The 15,014-nt window shown below is 41.7% G+C and overlaps 1 protein-coding gene across 3 annotated transcripts in view; it reads left to right on the top strand.

The window, feature by feature from the left end:
• Positions 1–15,014, top strand: part of GALNS (galactosamine (N-acetyl)-6-sulfatase) — a 48,901-nt gene that overhangs the window by 6,052 nt on the left and 27,835 nt on the right. For 2 of the 3 annotated variants that reach the window (XM_027802329.2, XM_055726370.1), the window contains 6 exons: positions 3,486–3,629; positions 5,546–5,612; positions 5,729–5,856; positions 6,658–6,797; positions 8,004–8,107; positions 14,262–14,398. In XM_027802329.2, the coding sequence (XP_027658130.1) occupies positions 3,619–3,629; positions 5,546–5,612; positions 5,729–5,856; positions 6,658–6,797; positions 8,004–8,107; positions 14,262–14,398 (587 nt within the window). In that variant the 5' untranslated portion in view covers positions 3,486–3,618. Of the gene's footprint in view, positions 1–17; positions 121–3,485; positions 3,630–5,545; positions 5,613–5,728; positions 5,857–6,657; positions 6,798–8,003; positions 8,108–14,261; positions 14,399–15,014 lie in introns of all 3 variants that reach the window. The other variant, XM_014278367.3, reaches the window with a different exon arrangement.

Below are 15,014 nucleotides of genomic sequence, written 5' to 3'. Positions count from 1 at the left end.
TTGTTTGTTTTATGCAGCATACACACCACAGGATATAGTAGGAGGAATCTCAGATTCTGAATTACTGCTTCCAGAGTTGCTGAAGAAAGCTGGCTACATCAATAAGATTATTGGCAAATGGTAAACTTATTTTAAGATGTCTTGCTTTGAGATTTCAGTGTGCATGTTTACATATTGTGAAGGAGCAGCAGAACAACCTGAACTGCAGGGGAAAAAAAACCTGTTCTGAAGCTCAGATGTCCAACTTTTGAAATCTGTGGTGGATTTTCCCCCCTGCTGTGATCAATTTCTGAATTGAGTGTCACTATTGCAAGTACATACATATATCTTCATACAAAGAGTTGAAGAGGTTTTAGGCGGTGTGTGTGTGTGTGTATTTATTTATTTATAAACCCTTCAACTCTTTGTGCTTTCATCCATCTATCACACAATTTAATCAAAAAATCCAAGATGTTCTGTTGGAACTTGCCTTGAGCACCTACATGCTTTTTATCTTTGGCCCCTGATATGTTGAGGTTTTTTGTTAATAGACTAAATTGTGAAAGCTGCTTTTTTGGGAGCTAGAAGCGTGTGATACAGAAGTAGAGATGCAGACATCTCCAGGGCTACATCAAAGATCGTTTTTCAAGTGTAGAAAGTCAGGGTGGATAGGAACAGGCTTGACTGGGACAATTGATACCAGGTGTTTTAAAAGACCTAGAGAGCTGATGACCGCAAATACTGTGTTCAGGTTTGGGCCCCTCACTACAAAAAAGACATTGAGGTACTGGTGTACATCCAGAGAAGGACGACAAAGCTGGTGAAGGGTCTGGAGCACAAGGCTTATGAGGAGCAGCTGAGGGAACTGGGGTCATTTAGCCTGGAGAAAAGGAGGCTCAGGGGGGACCTTATCGCTCTCTACAACTGCCTGCAAGGAGGCTTTAGCGAGGTGGGGGCAGTCTCTTCTCCCAAGTAGCAAGCAACAGGAGAAGAGGAAACAGCCTCAAGTTGCGCCAGTGCAGGCTTAGATTGGATATTACAAAAAAATTCTTCATGAAAAGGGTGGTCAAGCGCTGGAACAGGCTGCCCAGGCAAGTGGTGGAGTTACCATCCCTGGAGGGATTTGAAAGCCATGTGTTTAGGAACATGGTTTAGTGGTGGATTTGGCAGTCCTGGGCTGATGGTTGGACTTGAAAATCTTAAAGGTCTTTTCGCACCTAGATAATTTTATGATTCTGTGGTCCAATACTCTGTGAATATTGTCCTTCAGCTTTATGAATTTTCATGGAAGTACAGTATAATCTATGTAGAGGATACAGAAGAACTTCTAAAAAACAATATTTTGTGATGTCTGCAAAGAATCGGAATGGAAAAGCCTGAAAGATACTCAGATCAAATGAGCCCGGTGGAATTACCAGTCTAACAGTTGAAACTGGTGCAGTTGTAACATTCGAATTTCAAATGCGCTCGTGGGCTGTAATGGAATCCCATGGGGTCTGGGGATCTCTGAACAGTTGATTCACAGTTTGGAACAGTGCTGTAATAAATAAATGCATAAATAGCAACTTCAAAACTACAAAGATACCAGAGGAGTACTGCTTGGTTAACAGAGTAATTGTTAATGAAGAGACTTCAGACCGGAGTACTGTCAGAGAGATACTGTTTAGGAAAGCAATGGGATACAATTTATCTAACAGTTTCATTAACAAGTTAGAGGAGAGCACGTTTGAATTGTGGTTGGATTGACTGGTGCTGCTGAAGCTGGAAAGAAAGCAAACTAACCTAAGACAGTGAATTATTTATTACCACAAATCCAAACAGCAGAGTGGCCATGAAGAATCGGATCAGTGGGCTGAATGCAATAAGATGCAGTTCAGTGCTAATAAATGTAAATTCATACACCCAGGGAAAAGAAATAAACAACACAAATACAGATTGGTTCCAGGCAGTTATTTGAAAAACAGCGAATCTGGAAGGACCTGCAGCTGTTAGCAAGAAGCAGACTAAATACGAATGTGCAGTGCACTATCATGCACCCAAGAACTGTTAATCCTGGACAGGACGAGGCAGTCTCTACCATTTGTGCATGCCACCTGCTTCCTAGAAAGCTGTAAAGAAATGCAAAGTCCAGTAGTTAAATTGGGGTCTTACCATAGCCATGCATAGAATTTTAGGGCTTTTAAGGACTTACGTTTTCCAGCAGAAGATTTTTATATCCTTCCAAAATCCCTTCTAAAAACTTTTCAGGGTGTCCTGTGACAGTAAGTTCCACAGTTTAATTATATGTTTGCAAGTCAAGTATTTTCCATGGCTGTTCTAGAATTTGTTGCATTTCATTAAATATCTTTCTCTTATTTGTGTTGTAGGAGGGAGAGAGTAATCTGCATCTCTGTAATTATTTGATACTTTTTTCAATTCTCTCCTCCTGTGAGATCTCTTAGGACGTACTCAGAATAAAATATTTTTTTCATGTCCCTTGTTGTAGAAACATCCAGGAATAGCTTTGTATTATCATATGTATAAATGAGGAAGGGATAGAATCCTGCAGGTCAGACTTACAGTTTCAGTTACATCACTGAGATATGTTCATAGCTGGAATGACGACTGTTTTCTGTTATAACTCATTTTGGAATAGCTCAGAATAACTCTAGGGATCATTTTACTTCAGGGAATGCATTTTATGTCCCTTACATCCAGGAAGTGTGCAGGGGGTGATGGCACAAAATGGACAGGTTGCAGATGCAGACTTGTGAGTGGAAGCTGGAATGATTAAATAAGCATTAGTCTACAAAGGTCTCTTTTAGAGACTGGGAGAGGATGGGCATTCTGTATCTTCAGCATGGTATAAATGAAGGAAATGTAGAATTTGCAGTGTAGGAGCTGTGGAATACAGAGGAGCTTTATCTTGAAATTAAGGATGGAGAATTTTCAAGCTGCATGGTAGAATGGAACTGCCATCAGGAGGAGCTAAACATGTTTTATGTTCACATGTGCACGTAAAGAACTAATTCTCATTTACATTCAGATCTCTTTGTACCATTTTGGCAGCATGAGTACTCCATAAAAGGGATGCAGATATAATGGTACATTTCATGAGCCTTGCTTTGTGTTTTTACAGCTTAGTGGTATGAAAGTGACTTGTCGTAGATCAGAATCCTCTAAGTAAAGCGTTATGTACATCTTTGCAATGGCTTTGGGCAGTGTGGTCCATCAGTGCGGATCATCGAGAGAGCATGAGAGAAGACACCAATGGAGGGAAATAACGGAAAGCAAAGATTGGACATTGGATTAAAATGGGATATATGCAAGCACTGGAGTAAGTCTGCATGGATGTGCTTGCAGCAAGTATGAGAAAGATCAAGAGAGCGCTCTGCAGTCATTTATTTGATTGAAGTGCTTCAAGATTTTTCTTCTTAGGCAGAGACTGTTTTCTTGCATGCCATTCTGATGAGATTATTTTCTTCCTTGTAGTAGAATTTTAACTCATCTGTTTCTTCTGTTCCTAGGCATTTGGGTCACCGGCCCCAGTTCCATCCCCTGAAGCATGGGTTTGATGAATGGTTTGGATCCCCAAACTGCCATTTTGGACCTTTTGATAACAGAGCACTCCCCAATATCCCTGTGTATAGGGACTGGGAAATGATTGGCAGGTAATTCAGCTACTTGCCTGGTAATGTTATTTTCTTTGCTTTCCCTGCTGACACTACAGTGCTGGAAGATAAGCGCTAGCGTAGAAAACCCATTTCAGTGAAAAGGGGTTGGCAAAACCAGCAGCTGCTTCAGAATCAGAGTTACAGACCTAGTTGGATGGGCAGTCATCTACAGGTGCTTCACTCTGTGCATAGGACTTTTACAGTGTGTCAAGCATTGGGAATATCCTGCCTCATATATGATCCAAGATCCTTATTAGAGAGTGCCCTGAATATCCTGCAGTTCAGCAGTATGCCAGTGCAGAAAAGATGCTTGTAAAAGGTCATGAAACACATGAACAGCCCTCCTGGGTCAGGCCCAAGGCCCATTTAATCCATTGTAGTCTGCGATGACCACTAGTATTGAACGCCTATAGAAAGGGTATAAGAAAGCATACGTGGAATGGTCTTTCTCTTGTATGGCGGTCCACCTTCCTAAACTGAAGGTTGTGTCCAGATCTTTAAATAGCCACTGACTCAACTTCTGTGAACTAGTCTTGTCTCTTTTCTAAACCCATTCGTGTTTCTGGACTCTACAACATCCTGTGCCAGCATCTCATTTCTTGCTTTGCCCTCATACTTTTGAACAGCATTTTCCCTCTAGCCTGGGGATGCCCAATATCCAGCCTTAAAAGGCCTGGGTGGTGGTTTCCAGTGGAGCCAAGACAGAATTAAGGGAAAGCCTTGTTGGAAAACACACAAGGTAGACAGAAATGGGAAGGTATAGGTTAACTGTCAAGAGAGGTATGAGTTTCACATCTAGGAGAGGAAGCAAGGACAGTCCTTCCTGGGGAAAGAAGAGGTTTTGAAAAGGCAATGCTGGCACTCAAGCACTGTTGCCTGGGCAGTGCTTGCTGCTTCTCAGTTGTGGTTGTGGCACTCTGACTTTGCCAGTTAAAGCTGAGATAATCCAGACCTACTTCTGTGGTATGGATGCCCCTCACAGACTAGACATGGTAGTTGACCACTAAACTTTATTCTAAACTCCTAACCGCTTTTTGTAGGAATCCTGTCTTCCCCATCTCTACCTTACCATCTAAATTTAAAGTTGAAGCTTGTTAAATATGAAGCTAGATGTTTGATTCTGAGTACCAAGGCAAACCTGCAAGTTGCATGTGGACTGTCTAGGGATGTGACTGCTCTGGAGTGCCATCTGCCAAAGAGAGATGTTTGCTTATCCCATTGAGCCCTAAAGGCTTCCTGTGATGATTTCACTCCTCTACTTCTCTTGGAAGCTGGTTCCATTCTGTACTGAAAGACTTCTTTATTCCTTCTCTTCCTGTTTGTAATAACCTTTTGTCTGTTTGCATAACACCATTCTGTGCTCCAAGTCTGTCGTCTGTGCCATTCCTGTCCATTCACTTTTGAGTCGGATATCATCTTATTTCACTTGCTGTTACTCTCCTGAAGACTGCCCCCAGCCCTTCTTTGCTTAATTGGTGTCTAAAGATACTTCTAACATAATGTTTTCAAAGCAGTCCAAGTTCTGATTCCAGGATTGCTCTGTGTTGCTGGAAGTTGTTTTGTACTTCTGAAAATTTGCATTTTGAACAGCTATTTGAAGGAGTAGCAACATGAGATCTTTAAGCATACTACCCCTGTTCTGCTAGCTTAACAGTGAAAGGTCAGTGGCTCAGGTTTGTCCAAAACTCGCAGTTGTCATTAATTTAGATCTAGCTGTTTCACTGCTTTCTCTTGTAAGAAATAATATGGTGTCATACTTTTTAATATCTGAAGAGAGTTTGCTGGGTAGCAACTGTGACCTCTTTGTCACCTACTTATACAGTGAGTAAAGGGGAGGGGGGAAGCCTTTTTATGTTGTATATTCCTTAGGATTGGGGTTTTTTTTTCTCCTCTCTGATTCATTTTATCTTAAGATATTATGAAGATTTCAAAATTGATCTGAAGACAGGTGAAGCCAACTTGACCCAGATCTACCTGCAGGTACTGTATTTTAATACTGGTTTCTAAGCCACAGTGACTTCATGCTTCTTTTTTTTTGGAGAGATTTATATGGCAGAGGATGATTCTGTTAAATTCATTTTTATTGCTGTTTACAGGAAGCTCTCGATTTTATTAGCAAGCAGCAGGCCAGCCAGCAGCCATTTTTTTTATACTGGGCAATCGATGCTACCCATGCTCCTGTTTATGCCTCCAAACAGTTCCTGGGCACTAGTCAGAGAGGACTGTAAGTCTTGGTTTTGTGGGTATTGTTGGATTTTTTTTTAATTAATACCTCATGCTGCAGAAACAGAAACCCTAAGCATTGTTTTCTAGATCTGCGCATATAGATAATTTCTCAAAAGTGTATACGTGTGCTGAAATACATTAGTGAGGACTTTGCTTGGATTGTTCTTTGATGATTTTACTATAATCTGAAATAAAGATCATGTGACTAAAATGGGGTGGGAGGGGGAGTCTAAGCTCCTTTGCCAGTTGTGTGAGTAATGAAGTGCTGTATGTGGCACAGATGATTTTTTGGAAGGCTTTTGTATGATTAGTGCCTGTTTTAAAAGCCTATAAATCAGAACAGCAAGTAGAAAAGCATGCATGAAAACTGTAATTTACAGGTGGCAAAGAGCTCTGTAGTTATTGTGAGCCTTGCTTCTGAGAGTGCAGTTTCAAACCAGCATCCATAAGCAAAGCTATGTTCTAAGTTTCAAGTCGATGGCAAAGTGGCTTTGCCTATGTTTGAGAACTTTACAGCTAGATTTGTATCAGTTGCTGGTCTCTGTCCAAGAGTGGCTTGCGTCTGAATGAATTCTGACTCTTAATACCCAAGAGAGGTTGCTCTCTTCAGGTAAGAGACGCGGGTTTTGCAGTGACAGTGGAAAACTCTGTTGCAGGACCTGATGCATAAGAGCAGTATTTCTGCAGCACAGGTATAAATTATGCCTGCTGAACATTGTGGCTGATTGTAGTGCATTATGCTGTGTGACACTTTTCCTCTTTTGCTGCCTTTAATGTTTTGCATCTACTTTTGCCTCAGATATGGGGATGCTGTGCGAGAAATTGATGATAGCATTGGAAAAATCCTAAAACATCTTCAGAAACTGGGTATCAGTGAAAACACTTTTGTGTTTTTTACCTCTGATAATGGGGCTGCTCTCATTTCAGCTCCTAAACAAGGTGAGTCTCAGATAAATAAACCTGGGCTGGGGCTGTGAAATCAGGGCTTGAATCTCTGTCTTGGGGGGGTGGGGAAGAGACATGTACCTGTGGTCTTCCTTTATGCAGTTAGGAGAAACCTCAAAATGCAGAGCGTTTATGTTTAGAGTTAGCTTATGTTCATTACTTCTGGTCACTTTTGGAGGAGTTATCCTTGTTTAAGTGGACTTTTGGCCTAACCCGGTGTGGTTGTTCACCTGTGTGCATTTCTACATGGTGCTCCGCTGTCAGGGGATGAATATTTTTTTATTTATTTAGGACCAGGCACAATATCCATCTGCCAAATGCATATTTGAGCTTTCTGAATAATTACAGAGTTCAAGAGTCCCTCCTTCTTTAGCTCTCATCAAAAATGTCAAGAAGAAAAAATATTTTTGTTACTTTGCAAGTTTTCTTTTGTTTAAATGATTGTTTCTCTCAGAGTCATTGCAAATTGATTTTATAACCCACTCTCTTCTATTTGGAGGTAGGTTGTCTCGTGGTTATTGGACCGCAGAGCAGGGAGTATCCTGAGTTCTGATTTCAGCTGAACCACTGTGTTTGACTTTGTGTAACCTGGAATCGGTCACAAGACCTCCCTGTTTTTCCTCAGCAAGCTTAGCTACAAGGTTGGGTTAAAAACCCAGGCATTTCTGCAAAGCACTTCCTATCTCTGAGAGTGAACATCCAGGGAATGCACAATTATTTTTCTCACTCTTGTATCTGCATCTAATACTGCTCTGGTACTTTAAACGGATTATGAAAAAAAGATACTATTTCTGCCTGAAAGCGTCAGATTTCCTTTAGTTACAAACAGCAGTTAACATCTTTAGAGGGAAGGAAAATGCTAGCAAAGTACTTTCTGTTTGTTTGTATGTTGTTTGGGTTTTTTTTTTTCTTTGTTTTGTTGATAGCAAGTTGTGTTTAACTGTCACTTTCTGTGCTGAAAAGACACTCCTACAATTTCATCACAAACAGATATTTTAAAAAAATCCAACGGAACAAACAAAAAAAAACCCCAAACAAACAAAGCCCAACCCAAAACAACCCTGGACATCTTATTTGAAGAAACATTCATGCAGAAATGAAAAAACTTAAAACTAGCCTAAACATTTCCTAGTTGACAGTGTCCCTTTGAAATACAGTGTTGCATATTGTGGGTTTTTATGGCTTTTTTTGTCTCTCTAGGAGGAAGCAATGGTCCTTTTCTGTGTGGCAAACAAACCACCTTTGAAGGTGGCATGAGAGAGCCAGCTATTGCTTGGTGGCCTGGACATATACCTGCAGGAGGGGTGAGTGTCTGCTTGTAACAATTCTGATCAGTCTAAGTGGACTGAAGTGAATGGAGTTGTTCTTGCTGGGTTCAGTGAGCTTCAGTACAGACTTTTAACGTGCCCAGCGTGTCAGTCCAGATGCTTGTTTGAATAAGGAGCTGAATGCTGCCCCAAGAGAACAATGCCATTCTTGTTCGTTATTGTGAATTTGCATCTAGAGTGTCTAGGATCAACACTTCTGTGAGCGCCAGGCAGTCTGGTCTTTTTGTCTTCCTGCTCTATTTAAACCCTTCACTCTTTTCGACCATGGTATTTTTAGTGGGTTATATATTTGAACAAACTGAAGTATAAAGACACATTGCTAATGTGTGTCCCAGTTTAAAGGAGTGTTTTGCCCACACACACTCTCCGTGCCCTGAAGTATCAAGTGATTTGACCCTCAGGGCTCTCACTTTGGTGTTTGATAAAAGTTCCACTTGGGGGGAGGTTTAGATACCAGACTGTTGCTCTTTCCTGCCTGTACAGATATGATCACTTCAAAATAATCCTCCAGTGGCACTACCAGCCTCTCTTGTCCCAGTTCTCATTAAAGAAGGATGCAATCAATTCTTCTGCAGGCAGGGTTCACAGTAAATAATACAGATTCCTTCCCCTTTGTGAGCATCTCTCATCCCTGAAGAAAGTGATACTTCATTAACTGGGCACAGTGCTTAAGACTGCAAACTATTCATAAATAAAACATTTTTCTAAGTTGCATTCCTTTTGATGGTTTGATTGAGTCAAGATAATGATAATTTATCATTTACATTTAGGAGGAAGCCATCAGGTACCTTAGATCTGCAGCTGAGGGCAGGAGGGTAGTTTGGTTTCATCATTTTTTTTTTTAAAGCGTTCACAAAACCTACTAGGGATGTTTTATTATTTTTTTAAATTGAAATGAAAACAGTCTTTTTGTTTAAATTTAAACATTTCCATAAAGCCTTTACAAGCCAAGTACAACAGCCTTGGGCTAGCATACAAGAACATGAAACTGAAGCTGACTGTTTTGTTTTCCATGTCCAAACAAAATAATGTGCTAAAAGTAAACATGCATTATAAGTGGGGACAAGTAAATAGGAGATTTAAAAATTCTTTCCATTGTAGTAACTCAGTGTAATTAAGAACATGAGTAGAGAAATCACTGTGCCTGCTTATTTTCTAACTGTGACTGGCTGGTACCCTTCTCACAGGTAGTCTTTTGCATGTAGTGCAGCGGTGAAGCTTTACATGGCACAGAACACTCTCAGTAGCCTGGTGTGGTGCATGGCTTCTGCTTAAGGCCACAGCTGAAGCTGCTGTTTGAATTCCTGTTAACAGCCATTTCTGTGCAGAGTTAACGTGTTTGTGTCGGTGGGTGGACTGACCTACACTATACTATCATGAACCCACACATGCTTGGTGAGCTGGCGAGTGTGCTTAAGGTTTATTGGGGCACGTATGCGCCTGAAAATCCCCTCCTCCACCACTGCTGATATCATCCTTGGCACTTAAGCACATGCTTAACTTTAAATCCTTCCTGTCCTGGGCTCCAATTCGTGATGCTGCCTGCCAAATGTCTGCATCTGCAGGTGTTACATCCCAGATGTCCTCTTGGACTCCATTCGGGTACCTTGAGGAGCCTGTTCTGAACTCTGTCCCCAGGATGTGCTGCTTTGCTGAGTTAGACTCCCATATGATGCTACTGATAAATAAATATGTGATAGCTACTTATATGTCTTTTCTGCTTGTATTCTTGCCATCGAGGCTGCAGCACTGGTACCCACAGCAGCACTGACTACAGGTGAGAGGTTTGGCATTGCTTCTGTGTAATACAGCTCACGCTATGTTGGCCTGTAGGGCACCTGTAGTTATTGATTGATAATTGTCTCTTTCACTGACATGAAGTGACAGACACACATGTTTGCTAGTACAGTTTTGGCTTCTTTTCTGTATCTTACAGGGTCTGTAGCTTCAACGTCTTCTTGACTATGTTTTTAAATCAGTCAGCCTAACTCCTGTGTAGTCCAAGTAGCTGTAAAACATGGGGAAACTGCTTCAAACTCCTCATTGCTCTTTCTTTTCGAAAGTGTTGAAGGAAACAAAGGCTTGGGAGCCTTGAACCAGGGTGGAAGTGAAAAGCTTCTCAGGAGTGCCAAGCACAAAGCTGAAGGGTCAATTCCTTCCTACACTGGGGTTGCTCCAGGAGCCCTGGTTGTTCCTTTCCAGCCACAGACATTTTGAGGAGCGGACAGACAGTCAGTGACCATTTCAGCACAACTGCAGCCAGAAAAAGAGAGTTTGTGTCTCTGGCTAGTGAAATCCAGTTATTGAGTGAAAGGCTTATTCCACTGATGGGATCTGGCAGTTTATTAATGACCTTATTGATATATAGGGTTGGGGGGGGGTTGTTTTTATTAAAGAATACATTTGTTTGCTGAAATAAAGGAGTACCGTTTTATTTAAACAAAAGAAGTTAGGTGACAGGATTGTGAACACTTGGCAGGATATCGATAGAGGTTAGGATAATTGGTGCAGTTGGCTGATTTGCAGTTTTTTGGGGAGAGGAATGCCTCGGGAGTGTGTGTTGCTCTTGGCATCAACATTCAGTTAATTCTGGTCCCCCCTCAGGAATATTTATTCACACACAAACAGGCTTTCTGCAGTTTCCTCCTCAGCTACGTTTTCCAGGTGAATTCACAACAAATCAGCATTTCAACATTCCCCACATCACATCTGCCTTCTGGAAGGATCCAGCTGGAAAAAAAAAAAAAAAGAATCATATTCTGTTGGTATTTGAATCCTCCTTCTCTCTTCCCTCACCCTCCTCCCCTTCCTCTCTCGTGCCTGCTTCCTGAAGGAGAAAAGAACATATCAACCCAAAGACAGCATTGCAACCTTTTCTTCACTATCTCCCATGGGGCGCAAATTGAAATTGAATTAGACAGGGATATCAGGTCTGCTTGCTGTGATAACTGTAAAAGGATTTTATTTAAAAACACCCTGACATTTGTTCACCCAGTTTCAAATATTTAGCTTTCCTCCTTTCCATTCCTGGCGGGGGCGACTTTATTAATTGTCGCCTTTGATTCAGAGTTAAAGCTTGAAAGCACTGATAACAGCAGTGGTGACTATTTCTTCTAGCAACGTGGCCCACAGCAAAAGGATTTCATTTTCTTAAAGACGTTATGTGTATACTGAGAGTTTATTAAAAAGAAGGGGGGGAAGGAGGGGGGAAAAATCCGTTCTTACGTGCGTAATACCGGCTGTTTCTCACTGATACGAGCAATATCTGATCTCGCTCTTTTTTATATATTATTTATTTTCTCTGGGCTGTTGCCCTCTCTGGATTTTTCTTTTTCTTTTCTTAAAATAAATAAATAAATGGGAAAGGCAACTAGAATGAAAGAGCACTGTTGACAGGAGAAAATGGTAATTTTTTTATTTTTCTCTGAAAATACTTCAAAGTTTTATATAAATATTAACCTTTCCCCCCTCCCCCCTTCTTCAATGTGGTGCTGCAGAGCACAGATAAATCCAAGTGGCTGTGGCATGGGCATTTAATTTCCTTAAGAAGTTTTCTCTGCTTCACGGAAAAATGTTGTCTGAGACCAGAAACGTAATTGGATGATTAAAGAGAGTCATCTACATCTGGTTATGGTTAATAAGGGCCAGTACAAGAAGACCATAGTGGCCCCACAGGATTGTCACAACACGATGTATAAATTAGGTGATATTAGAGGCACAAGTCTCAGGTCACCGATTGCCTCTTGCTGCCTGTTATCAAAAGATTGAGGCGAGGGAATGCAGTGACAACAAGTAAAGTGACTTTTGGATTTGGCTTATAAATTGTGAGAGGTCTAATTACAAAAAGTGTCAGAAACCAGTTTGCCTGCCTGCTCCTGACGTAGCAGTTGTCAGGGAGCAGACGTGTGCCAGATCTCCTCTTTATTAGACTCCAAGCTCTGCATATGGTGTTCTGCTGACCCTGCAGCTCTCCAAAGGCATGCTCGGGGTAAATTAGCCAGCCGATGAGCCTACAAGGGGCTGAGCATCTTCGCTGAGATGCTGAGTGCTTGTAATCCCCTTTGACTGAGGGAGTGCAGCGTTCCCAACACCAGTGGCTCATGAAGCTGTCCAGCTCTGTAAGGAGTGAGCTGGTGGTTTGGGGTTTTGTACACTGTTTTTTAATGTGTCCGTCCTTTCTGAGTGCACAAACAAGACCAGAGAAGAGCCTATGCAAGGGGCCGGTCCAAGGAGCACGCAGCAGTGTCCCACAGCTAATCCCACAGACGACGTGGCCAGCTTTGGTTCTCCCCAGCGGTGCACCTTTGCCGAATGGCCCCGGGGAGACCAAGGAGCAGGGTTACACCATCAGAGAGCTCAGTTCTGTTTCCCTCTCCACAGCTGTGTATCGGAAGATCCCCATTCTTTTCTCCATGTAGGGAGGGAACTTGACATATACATCTGCTTTTTGTGAGGGATTTGTGGGCTCACCTCTGTTTGTCACTGCCTACAAGGACAGGCTGAGCATGACCTCTTTCAAGCTGCCTGCTGCAGCAATGCCTGTGAATAAGGCTTAACCTCAAACGCCCGAGACCTTCTGCAAGACCTATTGATCTAGGTCAACTGATCCAACTGCTTTCCTGGGCAAGGATTTCCATGGTCAGGCTTCCTCTTGTGCTTAGAGTTTTGCACTTTGTTTTCTTCTTAAGAGTTGTGGAGGTATTCTTGTGTGCAGCTTTAACTTTATGTGTTCCTGCCAACATCTTTTGATGAATGAAAGCCATTAAATTTTGAAATTACTATAATCAAATAATGTGATATTGTAACGTTAAACTTGTAATTAGTCCCCTGCATGTTGCTTTCTCCAGTTTCTTTCTTTTTTTAACTTAATTCTTCCTTTGTATTCACTTTTTTCAGCCCAGTCTCTTAATAAAAGGCTTAGTGTCCCAGCGAAAATAGCATTTTTCCCTTTAGTTTTTTTTTCTAGAGTCAGCATCTCACAAAAATTCATTTATCATGTTATCATTTGTTTTCGTATTTAAGTAATGGGTGTCAGCTTTCAGGCTGGGAGTCTGTTTGTGAGTAGGAAGAGGATTCAGAGCTAAAAAGTCTTTGGTAGTCCCAGCATTGTAATGTTCACACTGCCATTCACAAGGCTGCTGCTAGGACTTGGATTTCAGTCAGAAAGTGCTTCTGTACTTACAGATGGGGGCTTGTATCAGATGGCTTCTTGTTTCCGAACAAGTGGTATGGCTGAAAAGGCTCTTTTATGTTGCATCTTGTGCTTGTGTGTCCTGGTGCGAAACAGTCTTGCTCTTGATTTGAATGTATCTGCTTTAATTTAATGTGTCACTGGCTAATTAAACATCCTGCAACAGGTAACTGCAGCATACTGCAAGCAGAGTGGGAGCAAAGATGCAGAAAGAATCAGTCAGAACAGACTTTTTAGTTTTTTAAAATATAAATAATTAAGACCAGAGAGATTAAGTATGGCTTCCAATTAAGGAAAGGGAAAAAAAAAACAGGGGGGGAGGGAAAAAAAAGCTTGCACATCTCCATTGGCGCCAAAACCAGATGTTTTTCTCCCTTATTAAAATATATACTGAAAGTACCACAACTTTACAGTTCTTGTATTTCTGGAAATGGTTTGCAGATTAAGTCATTGGGCTCTTTTTGTTATTATCCATCTATCCCTGTGCTTTCTGGGAAATCTCTCAGGGCAATCTGGATTCCAGAGATGACCTGGAGAGGCTAGAAATCAAGGACCCTTTTTAGCGCCCCCGCCCTGGGTTTAAGTGCTGTTTTTTCAATCCACAAATTACTTGCAATTTGCAAAATTAAGTTGAACTCTGCAAAAACATGCTCCTGTAAAGCGGGTACATACAGAGAAGTGAGAAGAGAGGAAAATGAAAAAATGAATCAAAATGCAAATGTTCACTGGAAGTGGAGAAATATGGATCATCTGCTTTCTTTTATTATTTTAATAGGAGGTTTGCTGGTGACCACAGCACTGTAAAGGGAGATATTCTCAAAAGACGTTTAGCTGAGAGGGAGGTTCAGGAGCCAATGCTTCTGCTTGGCGGAACCAGCCTGTTTCATTTTGGCTTTTACTGAAGGTCTTTTTGCAAATGCGTTTCTGTTGATTTTTCAGGTCAGTCATCAGCTGGGCAACGTGATGGATTTGTTCACCACCAGCCTCTCCCTGGCGGGATTGCAGCCTCCTGGTGACAGACAGATTGATGGCATTGACCTTTTACCTGCCATCTTGCAGGGCAAGCTAATTGACAGGTTAGTTATGAGCCCAGAGCTCCGACCCTTGCATACTAACTGAAGTGATGCCAAATTTTGGTTTATTTTTTAAATCAGATTTACAGAAATATTTTATAAACTGAATTGATGCCTCTTTGCTCCTGCTCAGTGAGGTGGGGTAGCACCAGAGATTTACACTTTGTGCTCATTCTCCAGTGGAGCAAGCAGAGGTGGGATTTCCTGACATGTGGCATGTTGCCATACAGTGGAGTCTGGGGACAGATGAAAATGTCAGGGGGTTAGCAGGGATCCCTGGAACAACATATGGCAATAGGGGAGATAAAAGCCTGAGAAACGTAGCCTGGGTAGGGGAGAATACATTATTTATTACTGGAAAAACATCCAAGAGTATGCTGGGTCCTTATAGCCCCTGCTCGCAAGAGGTTGAAGGTAAAAGCTGCACTGCTGCAGCTGATCTGGAAGCTCATCTCCTCCCAAGGTCCTGTTTCTGTGGATGCTTTTGCAAGAATAGATTTGGGTTAAAGACCTGGGATCTTTATGGGCATGGAGTGCTGTCAGCTGTTGGGTACAGGCACCAAGATCTGACAGCAGATATCCTTGGTGCTCTCATTGGAAGGGCTGGAGGTCAAGAGAG

Source organism: Falco cherrug, chromosome 14 (assembly GCF_023634085.1).
Source record: "Falco cherrug isolate bFalChe1 chromosome 14, bFalChe1.pri, whole genome shotgun sequence".
Lineage (NCBI taxonomy): Eukaryota > Metazoa > Chordata > Aves > Falconiformes > Falconidae > Falco > Falco cherrug.
The sequence above is the reverse complement of the archived record's forward strand: the minus strand, read 5'-3'. Positions and strand labels throughout refer to the sequence as shown.